At 42.8% G+C, this 16,166-nt stretch overlaps 1 protein-coding gene across 2 annotated transcripts in view; it reads left to right on the forward strand.

The window, feature by feature from the left end:
* Positions 1-16,166, forward strand: part of LOC137089269 (CUGBP Elav-like family member 5) — a 229,676-nt gene that overhangs the window by 185,182 nt on the left and 28,328 nt on the right. For both annotated transcript variants that reach the window (XM_067452808.1, XM_067452809.1), the window contains exon 7: positions 6,209-6,353. In XM_067452808.1, coding sequence (XP_067308909.1) covers positions 6,209-6,353 — 145 coding nt within the window. The remainder of the gene's footprint in view (positions 1-6,208; positions 6,354-16,166) is intronic.

Consider the following 16,166-nt stretch of genomic DNA (forward strand, 5'->3'; position numbering starts at 1 on the left):
GTTAAACTGACCAATGTTCTTCAGAAAAATCCTCAAATTCTTTAGAAAATTTGAGCCCTCTCCAGCAGAATGTTTGAACCTTTTTTAATAATTGTGTTTGAGTCCCTCAGTCATCCTCAGTGTGAAAAGATGGATCTCAAAATCATACAGTCACTGCTAGAGAGCGTTTAAATATGCAGAAGATGCTGGAAAACTGAAGGATTTGAGGATTTTTCTGAAGAACATTGGTCAGTTTAACTGCTCAGGACAAACAAGGGACTCAAGAACAACCATCACTTTATAAACTATATGTAAACATATTTTATGTAAAATATCTTATTCAGGACAGTGCTAAATTAAACATAACATGCATTTTGTATGCTCTCGCTTATTTAGTCAAAATTAGTCACATTTTCACAGATTCTGCAAGGGGTTCATACACTTTTCTTGCCACAGTATATGCACAAATGCAGTGTGGTAAAGTAAGATATTTAACACTTAATGGAACAAACAGGGAACTGTACTCTGTATCCCATAATGCCCTGCTCCAGCGCTCTCTGGCAGTGCACTTATGTCTTAAAGGCCTGGCACAGGAATAGACGACACAAATAAGACAGGGGAGGATTGGAGGCTGTAACGTTCCAGTACTTTCTGCTCAAGATCCAAAGCACGAGCTGTCGAGCACTGAAGGGCATTTCAGAAACCTTTCTCAGTGCAAACAAAGAACATGCCACAAATCCACTTCATTCATCCACGTTGCGGTGGTGCAATTCTGCTGTGTCACGCTTCAATCGAAAGGCTTACTTTGGACCATGAAGGGAGTCTGTGCACAAGGATGATGTTCATTTAGTGAACAGAGCTCCAGACTGGCGTGGAAACATGCTGTAGTTTGAAAACACTGTGAGTGGGTGTGTTGTGTTGTGATTGAGAAGCTGTTGGTGGTTTGCAGCGCCTCCTGGTGGATCACGGTACAACTGCACACTTGAATCGCCTGGCTCCAGCTCAGACTCAGCTTTTGCAAATCGTAAGCAAACAATTCAGATGATATTAACCTGACGCAAGTATTTGTTATGTTAATTAGGATTTGTTCTCAGCATACTTGCTGTTTGATGTGATTTTTCAGATTCTAATCCATTTGTGCCTGCTTTGTTTGACTAGAGCACACAAATAAACCAGCCTGCGCTAGGGGTGGGCGGAAATTTTATATCACGGTTATTATATACAGTACCGTGCAAAACTCATATAAATATATACACCAGTTATTTATATATTTTGCTGTAGTTTTCTATCAAAAGTACTCCAAGGAAGGAACATAGGTGAACTGACCACAGGGTCATGGGCGGCCAAGGCTCATTGATGCACGTGGGGAGCGAAGGCTGGCCCGTGTGGTCCGATCAAACAGACGAGCTACTGGAGCTCAAACTGCTCCAGAAGTTAATGCTGGTTCTGATAGAAAGGTGTCAGAATACACAGAGCATCGCAGTTTGTTGCGTATGGGGCTGCATAGCCGCTGACCAGTCAGGGTGCCCATGCTGACCCCTGTCCACTGCCAAAAGAGCCAACAGTGGCACGTCAGCATCAGAACTGGACCACGGGTGGCCTGGTCTGATGAATCACGTTTTCTTTTACATTACATGGATGACTGGGTGCATGTGCGTCTCTTACCTGGGGAACACATGGCACCAGGATGCACTATGGAAAGAAGGCAAGCCGGCGGAGGCAGTGTGATGCTTTGGGCAATGTTCTGCTGGGAAACCTTGGGTCCTGAGGAGCACAACAACGTGTTTGAGGTGTTGAGTTGGCCTCCAAATTCCCCAGATCTCAATCCAATCGAGCATCTGTGGGATGTGCTGAACAAACAAGTCTGATCCATGGAGGCACCACCTCGCAACTTACAGGACTTAAAAGATATGTTGCTAACATCTTGGTGTCAGATACCACAGCACACGTTCAGGGGTCTAGTGGAGTCCATGCCTCGATGGGTCAGGGCTGTTTTGGCAGCAAAAGTGGGACCAACACAATATTAGGAATATTGTTATGCCTGATCGGTATATATATATATATATATATTATTATTTTTATTTATTTTTCCGGTAATAATTTTTTTTTTATTATATTTTTTAAAATGCTTTTCTTGATGCACACACTGCAAATAGGTGTTTGTTTTTGACTTTGTATTTTTGCCTGTTTTCCAGTTAAATATCTAAACATTCTTAAATCAAGATACATTTACTTATAAGTAAATATTTACTTATTTATTTAGATATTGAGTCTTTTATCTGGAAAAAAAAAGTATCCAGTGGAGTCAGAATAAACACACTTAAAGGGGGGGTGAAACACTCAGTTTCAGTCAATCTCATGTCAATCTTGAGTACCTATAGAGTAGTATTGTATCCTTCATATCTCCGAAAAGTCTTTAGTTTTATTATATTTATAAAATAAATATAGGCTGTACCGAGTCTTTCCGGAAAAAAAACGAGCGGCTGGAGGCGTATCGAGTGGGCGGAGCTAAAGAATGACGGATGCGCAGCTACAGCACGAGAGCTTCTGAGAGCTGACATCCTCAAGCGTGGAGATGAAAACGTTACTCTAATAAATGGCTATCAATTAGATTCAACTAATACAGATATGATCCAGAATCAGATTCGGAGGCTGAAATAAATTGAACAGGAGAAACAGCAACAGCAGGACGTCCATCTCTGTGGTATGTACTGTATTTAGTGGCCTGTCAACATGTGTGTTTACTCGCAGTTTATGAGGACATGATTCGGTTTATGGACTATTGTATGCGACTAGACCTTAGCAGTAGGAAGCAAAACGGTTTTGCACGTCGAACTAGTGTAACGTTATACATAGAATAACAATGGAGTAACCGTTAGCGCATTTGAATGACGAAGCACGCGATCATGTCGTTTACTGATGTTTACTCACGCGACGATAGCCAACAGCACAGACATTTGAAGCAGTTTTACTCACCGACTGCTTCCAAAGCAGGACCGAACCTTTATCGCTGGGACCACTCCGTCAAAAACACACTTCTTTGGTATGATTTGGTGAAGTCCTGTGACAGCAGTGGCGTGTAAATCCACTTTGAGACGCGACTGAAACGATGTTGTGAAGCTTCCCGTCATTTCTGAGTTCAAATCGGTTCAAATGCAGCGCTGCCTTCCCGCAATGCGGTGCTGAAGCGTTGAAGTCGTTCGACGTCACCCATAGGAATAAAGTGGAGCGCGGCACGTGTTGCATGGACTAGTGGATCTGCTGCACCTGAGAGCAGTGTTTATGGGCTGCGTGCATCTAGTCACGCGCGCGCGCGCACCCTACCAGGAGAAGAGCCCGTAAGGCCCATACAAGGACCTTCCGCTCTGTCGACGTCAAGCCGAGCCATACTCGAAAAAAACTCCCCGAAACTTGTGAGAAACCGGAAGGAGTATTTTTAACACAGAAATACTCCATCAAACGTCCAACTTAGTTTTTGAAACTTTGTCTATGTTTAGGATGGGAATCCAAGTCTAAACGTGACTTGGATTCCCATTCCCCTCCAAGTCCCCATTTAAGTTTTTTTATTTGTATATTTAGGTGAATAACATAATTTTAGTGTCCCCAACTGAGCAAGCCAAGCCAAAGGCGAGAAAACAAGTTTTGTATGACAAAACAAGACAAAAATACTAAGTAAGAAAATATTTTTTTGCAGTGCACAAACCAAAAGATCAGATTTTTCTAAATAAATTAATTTACAAAAAAGTAATCTGCATGCTATTGTCATAGTGGATATAAACACCACAGCAGGATCGGTTGACACATTTCTATCATCGCACGGTGAGACCGCCCAACCATTTAAACTACAGCTTGACTGAATGGCAAAGCACGTAATTATTGTCAGAGGTTTGGACATCTCATTTCTTCATGCACCACACACTTCCATTTTCCAAACCCTTCCCCCCAAGTTGTGTCAGCACGTCCTCACAAACACACATAAACACGCGTGTCGTCCTCCTTTTCTCCGTGTGAGCGACTCAAGGCTTTGCAATGAGCCATGCGCGTCTCGAAGCGGCACTACACGAGTAATTGGCCCATGATGGAGCGCTGATTGCCTCGGAGTACCTGGGGAGTTCAGCACACATTAGCATTCAATAAAATCGCAGATGCATACACAAATACACACACGCGCATCGCTCCTGTAATGAGTTTATCACTGAGGCTTTCTCCTCGTCTTTGTGTCTCAAGGCTGGACGGGAGTTTATTTGCCACATGAATGTGGTCAGCAGAAGTGTTAGCAATTCATTTAAACCCAACTAAAGCAGCACTGCTAATATTCACTACAACAGATGCTTTTATTTGGACATTTTTATAGCGTTTGCTGAAATTAAATGTGGAAATAAAGCTCTCATGCTTCACAATCTATTACATTACCATTTATACATTCGTCTATTTCTAATGATTTCCTGTTATAATAAACAGATGCCTTCCACAGAGTTATGATTAACCTCAAATAATACCTTTTTGTTATATTAGCAGCTATTACCATATTCCTGTGCAGTTCTGTACAATAGCTTTGCATGATAGGCCGGGTAATTCAGTACCATGGTACTTTTATGTATATGTTTGCTAATGTTTGGGATGAATGTGGATTCTGTTGAACCATCTCTTCCTCCAGTATCATGGCTAAACAAAGCGCCGTCATTAAGAATGCATGCCAATGATTTACCCAGTAGATCAGTGCGGTCTATATTGATGCATGTATGGATTACACACTCCTCGTAAAGCTGTGGTCAGTTGGTGTGTGTAGTTACAGGCGTCTTCTAGAAGGCTAATTTGCATCAGTTCCATAGGGACACATACCACTATGTTATATATTTTATTATAACATATAATCATTTTATACAATTTATAATTATATACATAATATATTATGTGTATGTATGTATGTGTAAATATATATATATATATACCATTACAATTTGATATATTATGTTATAATATATCATAATATTGTGTGTGTTTAATGCGTTCGATTTATATAGCGCTTTTCAAGGCACTCAAATATAGTAGCCTATATGTTCAAATACGTTTGTGCTGTTAATCTATTAAAAATTGTTATGTATTATTTATATTATTATGATATGTATTGTATTTGAATACACACACATGCGTAGAAATAGTTGCATGCATATACTCTAAGTATATTTATTTCATTTGTATTATATATAAATACAAATATTTTATATATAAATGTAATAAAAAAATAAATATATATATATATATATAGAGAGAGAGAGAGAGAGAGAGAGAGAGAGAGAGAGAGAGAGAGAGAGAGAGAGAGAGAGAGAGAGAGAGAGAGAGAATTTGCTAAAAAAAAAAACTACATAAAATAAATATTCTAAAAACATATATAATATTAGATAAATATTTAATTGTATTTTTCACTGCACACACACACACACACACACATAACATTTTAGGGCCATTCTTTTGTATGCATTTTGAGTTTTTTTGCACACACATATGCACTTCTATCTCAAATGCAGTTTGCTGTACGTGTATTTAAGCCTGAAGGACATTTTATATTACAATATATCTACATTTAGAAAATATGAGAAAATATTTTTAAAACTTGGTAAATAAACTTCTTTTGAACTGATTTGTTTTGTCCATTATAATATCTATTATTTCAGTAATAGGGTTATTTCAGGACTAAGCACCTATTAGTTACTCCACATGTCTGATTTGTACTGTTTGCACAGATGGTTGTTGCCATAGTGACATAATTGCATTAATTAGCTATGCTACAGTGCATTTGTGTTCATTAATTCGTTTTAGGATTGTATTTTGATCCAATTTATTTGAACACCTACAGACACATGTAGGATCTCCGACAGGGTTAAGTTGTATAACTAACAAGTACAAAGAAGTGCAACGCTACGGTTCTTTTATGTAAACAAGATACCATGGTAATATTCTGTTTTACCCTGGAGTACTATGTAAATATCATTGTACATAAATATGGGAAACTTTCAGTACTAGTTCTCGGTATTACCATCACTGACTTGCAGTGTTTTTTGTATTTATTATAATGTAGAAGGTTTCTAACTCTCTGTTTCTAATCTCTCTCTCTCTCTCTCTCTCTCTCTCTCTCTCTCTCTCTCTCTCTCTCTCTCTCTCTCTCTCTCTCTCTCTCTCTCTCTCTCTCTCTCTCTCTCTCTCTCTCTCTCTCGTTTGATTGGTTTAGCTGATGCAGCAGCAGGCTGCGATCATGGCGGCTTCTCACGGTGGTTATTTAGCGCCCAGCGTTGCATTTCCAGCGACACAGATTCACCAGGTGGGGGCGCTCAACATGAACGGCTTGCCGCCCACCCCGATGACTCCTGTTTCAGGTGAGCCTGAGGCACGCCCCTCATGTCAGCTTTGTTTCAAATGTTCCTCCTACAATGTTCTAAATATCAGTAATTCAGCACAAAAAAGTAGGGTATGAGCTAATTTTATCCATTAAAGGTGTACTAAGTAGTATTTTTGCAGTATAATATCCCAAAAACACCAGGCTAGTGTTATATATTTTGTTCAGTTGAGTTCTTACAATATCCCAAATGTTTCCAACTATTTGTAAATTGTGAGAAAATTGCTATTTTACCCAGGGCCCCGGGATGTCTGAGCATAGCGTCTGAGGGAGTCGCCTGTCAATGGCGTCATATCCGCGTTACCCTCGGTTTCCAGTTTTATTCTGCAGAAGTGCTTTATTCTTCACAGAAGCTGCACAGCCGCCGCTGAGCGAACACACAGAGTAACGCCATAACATAATTTTAAACACACTTAAATGTATCTAATATGATAAACAGAGCATTACCTCCTACTCGTGACCAGAAAAGCATATAATAAAAGTCCTGCTGCTCGCGAGCCGTGTGTTGCGTAACAATCGCTCCAGCGGGCGTGCTCAGCTCCACAACACTCGGTCCTGCTCTGCTTCACACTACAGTAACGTTAATAACCGCATCCATGAACATGATTTCTAGCGAGTCCTATTTCGATTCTTTTCCACCGGCTGTGAGGTGAAGATGTCCCAAGATTCTGCACTCAAACCTGGCGTCATCAAACTATGCCTTTGTTTTAAATAGACGCCCTCAAGCGGACGGAAAAGTTACATAGTGCACCTTTAATAAGTTCATTTTGTATATTCATGTATATAACACAACAAATTATAGGCTAAGAAATGTATTCAATTAGGTTTTTTTAATGGATTCTTTTAACCTACAGATCAAACAGCGTCTGCTTAAATGCTTGAAATTATTTTTGCAGACTAAGATTAAGTTTAAGATTAAGTTATTATAAAGTGATTTCCTTTCGGTTTATTAACATTATAGTTAACTACATTAACATGAAGTAAGGAATGATTGACAATGGGCTGTTGAATTATTAGAAATAATTAGTGGCTGCACGATGCAAAGTGGCCATTACCAGGCGGGTGAGCATTATTTTTCAATAATTCAGTGGCCCATCATCAATTATTCCGCTTAGGGTTACCACATCTCAAAATATTGATCAGATGATGTGTTTCAACACATTTGTCAGGTTTTGTGTTTGAAACGCTGTGTAGGACTAATTTCTTACGCATCTAAACCCAAGCCTCCGTTGTTAATTCCAGAATGTCATTTAAGAGCTAGTAACGGAGGCTTGAGCCACTGTCACTGATAGCAGAATAATGCTGTGTGTGTGTGTGTGTGTGTGTGTGTGTGTGTGTGTGTGTGTGTGTGTGTGTGTGTGTGTGTGTGTGTGTGTGTGTGTGTGTGTGTGTGTGTGTGTGTGTGTGTGTGTGTGTGTGTGTGTGTGTGTGTGTGTGTGTGTGTGTGTGTGTGTGTGTGTGTGTGTGAATTACCTGAGTCTGTGCATGTCTTTCAAAAGTTTTCAGCAGCAGAGTCTTATACTACGAAACTGTCAGAACAGTGCCATTATTCTCGAACTAGTGAGAAATGTCTTGGAGCTTTTAAGTTGTTAAAATGTTTTACTGATAAACTCGTCAGAGCAGCACTGACAACACGTTTCTGTGCGAGTGTGTGTCCGTACTGTACTGTATGTGTGTGTGTTTGAGTTGGAGAAAAGGCACAAAGTAGTCTCTCTTTTGTGCGTGTTGATACACTGAAAAAAAATGTAATAGTTTAGATTTTTTTTGTAAAACGTAGTACAATAATAGTTTTATTTACAACTTTTTCAGTGTAGTAACTCTGCGAAACAAGTATATGCTGCATTTTTGTTACTTTAGGTGGGTTTACTGGCAGTAAATATCCCTGATTTACATCAAACCGCATCTCACGCTGGATATCAGCTTTCACTCCCAACTCACCTGATCAGTGTCTCGGACTGGAGCGCGCTAGAGATTCCTATTGATCCGTAGGAATCGATGAGCTGGATGTGAAGCACATCTCACGGATGCGTTTCAGATGGTGACCGCTGGTCCCACACACACACACTCACACACACAGCTGCAGGGTCTAGGTCTTCTGAGCAGACGTTTTAAAAATGGGATACAGGATAGTCCACTGGGTCCAACATGAAAACAAGCTCTTGAATTTGAGACGCTTTTAAAAAAGCATCCGCTGCTCATGATTTAGACTGTAGCTCTTTCTGGAATGTCCACTGAAAGATGTTCAGGAGCAGATATCATTATTTTGACCATTATTTTAGGATATAGTTGACCTTAAAGCAGCACTTGGCTACTTTTGCTCTCAGGGTCCCCCTACAGTTTGGAAAAAAGAATGTCCTCAACTACTGTCGTAAGATCTGTCGTCCTACAACAGGGGATGCCATCGCGCGTGCATTTGTTGACATGACAGCCCTGATAGCCCTGAACTAGTGATGCGCGGGTCGTCTCATAACCCGCGGACCCCGTATGTCTATTTAATGTTCGCGGGTGCGCGGCGGGTTGTAAAAATATATACAGTGGTGCGGTGCGGGCCAAATAACTTCATAAAAGCGTCCCGCGGGTCGGTGCAGCACTAACAGTTCCCCAGAACACTGCAGGAGGAGTTCACATGCAGGTGTTCTTCTGGCGGCGCGTGTGAAATGTCTTCATCCCAGGTAACGTTACAGTCAGTGGCATATGTTTCAGCATGTCATATGAATATAATTTCATGGGTTTTATTTTTTTCAAACGCCAAATAATCACGATGCTCACGTTTACAAGCCAGCGTCATTATAGTAGTCTATTGGTTACCGTTTTACAGAATCTATATGATACTTCAGTTCAGTGTTTGAGTGGTAGCTCACCGTAACAAGCAGGACAGCATCGGTCGGGCACGCCTCCTTCAGCTCACGCCAACGAGCAAACGCTGGTCACATGTTGATCCTCGTCCTGCCTTTAATCACATCACTTTTTCATTTCCTCTTATTGCTTTCCTCCAAAAAAAACTTTTCTTTCTTATTTGTCTGTGCTGCTTCGGACATGACTATATTATCCAAAGTTGGGCTCGCACGTCCGAATGTAAGGAAGTGTGTGTGTTGGTGGAAGTGACGTATATGCCGTAAAGCAGTCGAATTCTGTTTGTTCTCGGGTTACTACCCGAAACCCGAAGTTTAAAAGTATGATTAAAAACGATACAGACCCCATCAGGCTATGGCAGACGTGTCATTCAACTTATTGTAAGTCGATTTATCATCACAAGAGTCTTAAAAAAAATATTATGAAGGTTGAAAAGTTACCTAGTGCTGCTTTAATGCTAACACACATGTACTAATACTCCAGTTTTGATTTCATATGGTCTTTATGGAGCTCCCGAACAGGCACATGGATGTTAGGCGGCCACATTAGTTTGAGTCTCCTGTAATTGCGCGCTGTTGGAAATGCCAGGACTTTGACTGACAGCCGTAATCATCTCATGCTCGAGCGATCTGTGCCCACACAGAACAGATGCTTTCATCTGTGCAGAGGATGACCTTTAGTCTGGGTGCTGTTCTGGGCTCAGAGTTTGCCTTTCATATCCTAATGAAACGAATGATGTGACCAGCAGGAAGTTGATCTGAGACCAGTGCGCTCTGATGCTTAATGCAAATGTGTCCGGGGTCACGTCCCCTCCGACAAACAGCCACTGATCACATTTAACAGAGTTTGACTCACACTCGTCCCCTCTCTTGCTTTGATTTAATAAAACTTTGTGTAGATGTGTATAATTCATAAAATTCAAATTATATTATTATATTGTATAATATTTAAATACATAATATTATAAAAGTGTAGAAGCTATATTATTTATAAAAATGATCATTTTACTGACATTACATATAAACGCTACTGTAATGTACATGCAGGCCCTATATATGCAGCCTTCAGGGTGTGTGTGTGTGGCGTGTTTTGACTCTGCATAAGACATGCATATTGCACACTAAGTGTCTCCCCATAAGAGAGAGTGTGTTACACTGTTCCTCCTCACTGACCATGTCAGATACTGTGAACACACACACATTTATATACACAACAACACCATACACTCGGCCAGCATCCACTCTGTGTATTGATTTAATTTTTACTCTGACCGCCTATTGACCTTTATAGCTTCTAAACTCTGTGTGTGTGTGTGTGTGTGTGTGTGTGTGTGTGTGTGTGTGTGTGTGTGTGTGTGTGTGTGTGTGTGTGTGTGTGTGTGTGTGTGTGTGTGTGTGTGTGTGTGTGTGTGTGTGTGTGTGTGTGTGTGTGTGTGTGTGTGTGTGTGTGTGTGTGTGTGTGTGTGTGTAGTAAAGAGAAACAGAGAGTATCTTGGAGTCTCTGGAACAGACAGTAGTAGACGTGGCAGCCTAATTTATCATGGCTCCATGGGACCACAATGCACAAAGCACTGCAAAAGAGACAAAAGCTCTCCTGGGCCTGTGCTGTCCCACACACACTCGGTGCACATGAAGATTCCTGCTCCATAAAGAGTAAATATTTGGCTACAGCTGTGCTGTGATGTGACTTTCTGCAACATTTAATGCAAATACAGTCATTACCTGTTTAGCTAACAGTCAATTCTTGTACGTACACCATACCCTGAGCGAATTCCTCCAGTTTTATAGGGCAGAATTTCACTGATTCTTTTTTTCTTTCTCTAGTCTCGCGACTAGACAAGACGTTTTACTGTCAGCATAGCATTTGGTCCTGTTTGCAGCATTTACAGTCCAAGAACTGCACTCTACAGTTTTTTGCACAAATGCATGGTTATCATAGGAAAAAAAGTGTGTGTTTAGGTGTTGTAACAAACGGGATAGTTCACTGAAAAGTGTACATTTTATAATTTACTCTCATGCCATTACATACCTGAATGAATTTCTTTTTACAGTTTTTTATGCATAATGAAATTCAATGGGGTCCAGTGTATTATTTTATATTAAATTATATTACATTAATTATATTATCTTATATTTATTATACTGTATTATTATTGTCCATATTTTTGAATTAGCTCTTATTTTTATATTTACATTTTTAAGTTTTTGTAATTTTGTAATAAAATTTATAATTTTAATTAGTTTTTTTTAATATTCCTATAATTGATTTTTATTTCAGGTTTAGTATTTCAAAACGTTTATTTCCATTATCTGTCAAAACAACATTTCTAATTTAAGTTAGAAATTTTTTATTTCTATTTAAAAAAAAAAATTACAAAAAGAAGGAATTTTCTGTATTAATTCCCACTGATGTTTAATCTTTTTTTATTATTATGCATTTCTTTATATGTACAGATATTTTTCTACAGACATTTTTCTATATTATTATATTATGTTTATTATATTAATTGTATTATATTAATTGTTTCATTTTATTCTTTTTTGTTTTGTTTTGTTTTTACAAAAAAAAATGTATTTTCTGTATTTATTTTTACTGGTGTTTAATCATATTTTTAATTATGCACTTCCTCAGGAAGCCTCACTTCCAGTAGGCTAGTAAAGTAAAAAATGACAATTTAAATCTCTTTAAAACCTGAACAGATGGCACGCCTCTATATTATAGCATTTTGAAGCATAAATGAGCCCATTGTGTGTGTGTGTGTGTGTGTGTGTGTGTGTGTGTGTGTGTGTGTGTGTGTGTGTGTGTGTGTGTGTGTGTGTGTGTGTGTGTGTGTGTGTGTGTGTGTGTGTGTGTGTGTGTGTGTGTGTGTGTGTGTGTGTGTGTGTGTGTGTGTGTGTGTGTGTGTGTGTGTGTTTGTGGTAAAGGTCCTGGAATGAATCTGTCTAATTCTGCTGGTTGAATTCGGTGCTTTACGTAAGCGTAAAAGAGCAGCTCTTCCCTTCAGCGGTCTGATTTATCTCAGCGTTTCACTGAGCGTGTGTATTCACGTTCAGACGCTGTCAGGTGTTTGGATGTGAGAGCCGCTCTGTGTTATTAACACTCTCTGACTCACTGTCACACTTACATTTCTCTCTAAGCTCATTCTACACTCCTCCTTTAGCACTTTACTTTATCAATCCTGCTGAAAAAGCCAGCTAAAACCGGATTGCTGATCGCTGCGTGCGTAGCACAAAATGATAACCGCTTTCTAGCTGTCCGGGGTTTGTCATCAGCCTTGTTTGAGATCCATCAATCAGAGAAGATTCTGGGGAATAATGCCACCTTCACGTGCTATCGGAAATTTGATAATTCCCACTACTGAAGTCGTGATTAAGAGCATTTCAAAATGGGAGGGCGATCATGTGCAATTAGATAATTCCGATAGCACGTGAAGGCAGTATTAAGCTTCATATATGACATAACCAAATGATATATCAAGTTTTTATTTCTGTATAGTCAACAAAAGTTTTGATGTACATTACCATTTAAACATTAAGATGTTATAATGCGTTTGAAAGAAGTTTCTTGATCAAAGCTGAATGTTCAGCGTCATTCCTCCAGTCTTCAGTGTCACAGGATCCTTCAGAAATCATTCTGATATGATGATTTACTGCTCAAGAAACATTTATGATTACACTGTAAAAACATTTTTTTGAAAAAACAATTGAGAACTTAAAAGTTTAAGGCAACCAGCTGCAGTTTGAGTTCCCTTTCGGGGAACTCGAGCTGCGTCGAAACGCTGTGAGAACGCCTCTGCGTTAATGCGTCGTGAAGCGCCTGTAGAACCATTCCATCGGAAAAAAGATCGATCGTCGCCGACGTGATGACGTCGCCGACGTGATGACGTCATCAACCGGAGACTATAAAAGGTCCGCGAACACAAACAGGAACTAGCTTCTGTGCCTTCAGTAAGCGATCTGTGTGAACCTGTCTGTCTATTTGGTGTTTTTGTCTGTCTATTATCAGAGATTTTCCACCCTTTTGTTAAATATTTCATATATTAACAGAAAAAAGAGAAAATAAAATAGATAGAAATGGCGAGTGAAAGCAGCAATTTCAGAAAGTGTGTTCCTCCCTGCCCACGCTACATCACGGGCGGGGACACACATCTTCTCTGTGTTGCATGCTTGGGAGCGCAGCATGCCCAGGCAGCCCTCGAGGGGGCTGCTTGCGAGCACTGTGAGCGTATGCCACTGAGAACGCTGCGCTCCCGCCGGGCACTCTTCGAGGAGGGTGCCTCGGCTCGTGTTCCCCGCGGCTCTGGTCCCGCTGCTGCCGAGGCAGAGCGGAGGCTGCAGTCGTGGGGTTCACAATTGGATGTTGCAGAGGGGTTTGAGACGGGCACTGCCTTATCTCTGCCCTCACCTGCTCCATCCAGCGGTTCTTCTCGGGGCTTGGAAGCACGCATTGCGGTTTCTTCCCCCCCGAGAGAGCCGCCGGTGCTCCAACTATCCAGCTCCGAGGAGGTGGACGTTGAGAGCATCGCGACTGAAGATTCGCCACTTCAGTCCCCTGCGAGTAAAAAAAAGAAAAAAAAAAAAGTGGACTTTACAGAGGGGTTTGAGACGGGCCCGGCCTTATCTCAGCCCTCACCTGTATCGTCCAGTGTCTCGTCTCGGGGTTTGGAAGCCCGCTCTGCGGTCTCTTCCTCCCTGGGCGGGGCACCGGTGCTCCAACTATCCAGCTCTGAGGAGGTGGACGTTGAGAGCATCGCGACTGAAGACTCGCCACTTCAGTCACCCGCTAGTGAGTTGAGGTTCTCACGAGAGCTGTGGCCAGGTTAAATATAAAAATAAGAAATGACTGGCTGGCTGAAATATCTGAATCCCATCGAAATCAGAGAGAACGAAATTAGATGAGCGATTCCTGCCCTCTCGTGCAAAGCATCAACGTCCTGCCATTCTTCCCTGACCTGCACACCGAGGTGTCTAGGTCATGGAGGAAACAAGCGGTATCATATAGAGTGTTCAGCCCACATACATCTGCATATAGTAATATATTTGGGCTGAGACACTATGGTTATGGGGCGATGCCGAAGATCGAAGAGACGCTTGCGAGCTATCTCTCGCCTTCAGCTGCATCGTCCCTGGCATTTCCCCTCCGAAGGAAATCGGTGCTTACCTCAGCACACGGTACCCGTCTTCCTTCGGTGCCCACAGGGGGCCGCGCTGCTAACCCCGCTGCAACGTCAGGGCGCAGAGGGTCTCCGCGGGCCACCTGAGGGTGGTCCGCCCCCTCCTCGGAGGGCATGCGAGCAGTCAGGTCAGGTGTTCCCTGCCGGTTCGCCGTTTCAGGGCACTGCACTCGCTGCTCAAATTACACCAGAGGCCAGCCTCGAGAGGCTGGTTCCCTTAGTTTCCCCTCCGTGGGAAGACGGTGCTTACCTCAGCATACGGTACCCGTCTTCCTTCGGTACCCTCAAGGGGCCGCGCTGCCAACCCCGCCGCAATGTCGGGGCGCAGAGGGTCTCCGCGGGCCACCTGAGGGTGGTCCGCCCCCTCCTCGGAGGGCAGGGGAAACAAAAGGACGCTGAGGGTAGTCCCCTCCGGAGGGAAACGGTGTTTACCTCTGCCTACGGTACCCGTTGTCCTGCAGCGCCCTCTGGGGGCCGCGCTGCCAACCCCGCCGCAATGCCGGGGCGCAGACGGTCCCCGCGGGCCACTCGAGGGTGGTCCGCTCCCCCTTCGGGGGGCTCCCGAGCAGTCAAGTCAGTCGTTCCCTGCCGGTCCGCCGCTTCAGGGCACTGTGCTTGTTGCTCAAAATACACCAGAGGCCAGCCTCGAGAGGCTGGTTCCCTTAGTAGATTTTCTAGACGAGTGGAAACGTCTATCGAATATATCTCAGTGGGTCCTGCAGATAATAGAAAAGGGGTACGCCATTCAGTTCAGAAGTCGGCCACCTCCTTTCTGCGGTGTCCTACCTACAGAGGTGGGCCCGGAGCAGGCTCTGGTAATGGCACAGGAAGTAGAGACACTCCTGCAAAAAGGGGCTATAGAGAGGGTTTCCCCTCCCAGCAGGGAGTCTGGCTTTTATAGCCGTTACTTCATCGTGCCGAAGAAGGATGGGGGCTTACGCCCGATATTAGATCTGCGGCTATTGAATCGCTCGGTGGCCAAGCTCAAATTCAAGATGCTTACACTCAGACAGATTGTAGCGCAGGTCAAATCGGAGGATTGGTTTGTCACCATAGACCTCAAAGATGCGTATTTTCATGTCTCCATCCTTCCACATCACAGGAAGTTCCTGAGGTTTGCCTTCGGGGGAGAGGCATACCAATATCGTGTACTTCCCTTCGGTCTAGCACTGTCACCCCGCACGTTCACCAAGTGTGTGGATGCAGCTCTGGCGCCGCTGCGTCTACAGGGCATCCGCATACTGAACTATATCGACGACTGGCTGATTCTAGCGAATACAGAGCAGATGGCGGTTCAGCATCGAGATGCTGTTCTCGCCCATATGTCGAAGCTGGGGTTGAGGCTGAACGCCAAGAAGAGTGTGCTTTCTCCGGCTCAGAGAACCACTTTTCTAGGTGTGAACTGGGACTCGGTAATTATGCGGGCGCAATTATCGCCAACACGCATAGCATCGATCCTGGCAGCCGCCAAAGAACAGAAGCTAGGCCGAGCCGTCACTGTGAAACGGTTCCAGAAACTGTTAGGTCTCATGGCAGCAGCGTCCAACGTGATATCTTTTGGCCTACTGTACATGAGGCCACTGCAGTGGTGGCTCAAAACAAAAGGGTTCTCCCCGAGGGGAAATCCGCTCCGCACGATCAAAGTCACGCGGCGATGCCTACGTGCTCTGGTCATGTGGAAAAACCCGCTCAGGGTCCCGTGTTGGGGGCTCATGTTCGTCGCGTAACGCTAACGACAGATGCCTCTCTCACGGGCTGGGGGGGCGA

This window comes from Pseudorasbora parva, chromosome 9, assembly GCF_024679245.1.
Source record: "Pseudorasbora parva isolate DD20220531a chromosome 9, ASM2467924v1, whole genome shotgun sequence".
NCBI classification, from domain to species: Eukaryota; Metazoa; Chordata; class Actinopteri; order Cypriniformes; family Gobionidae; genus Pseudorasbora; species Pseudorasbora parva.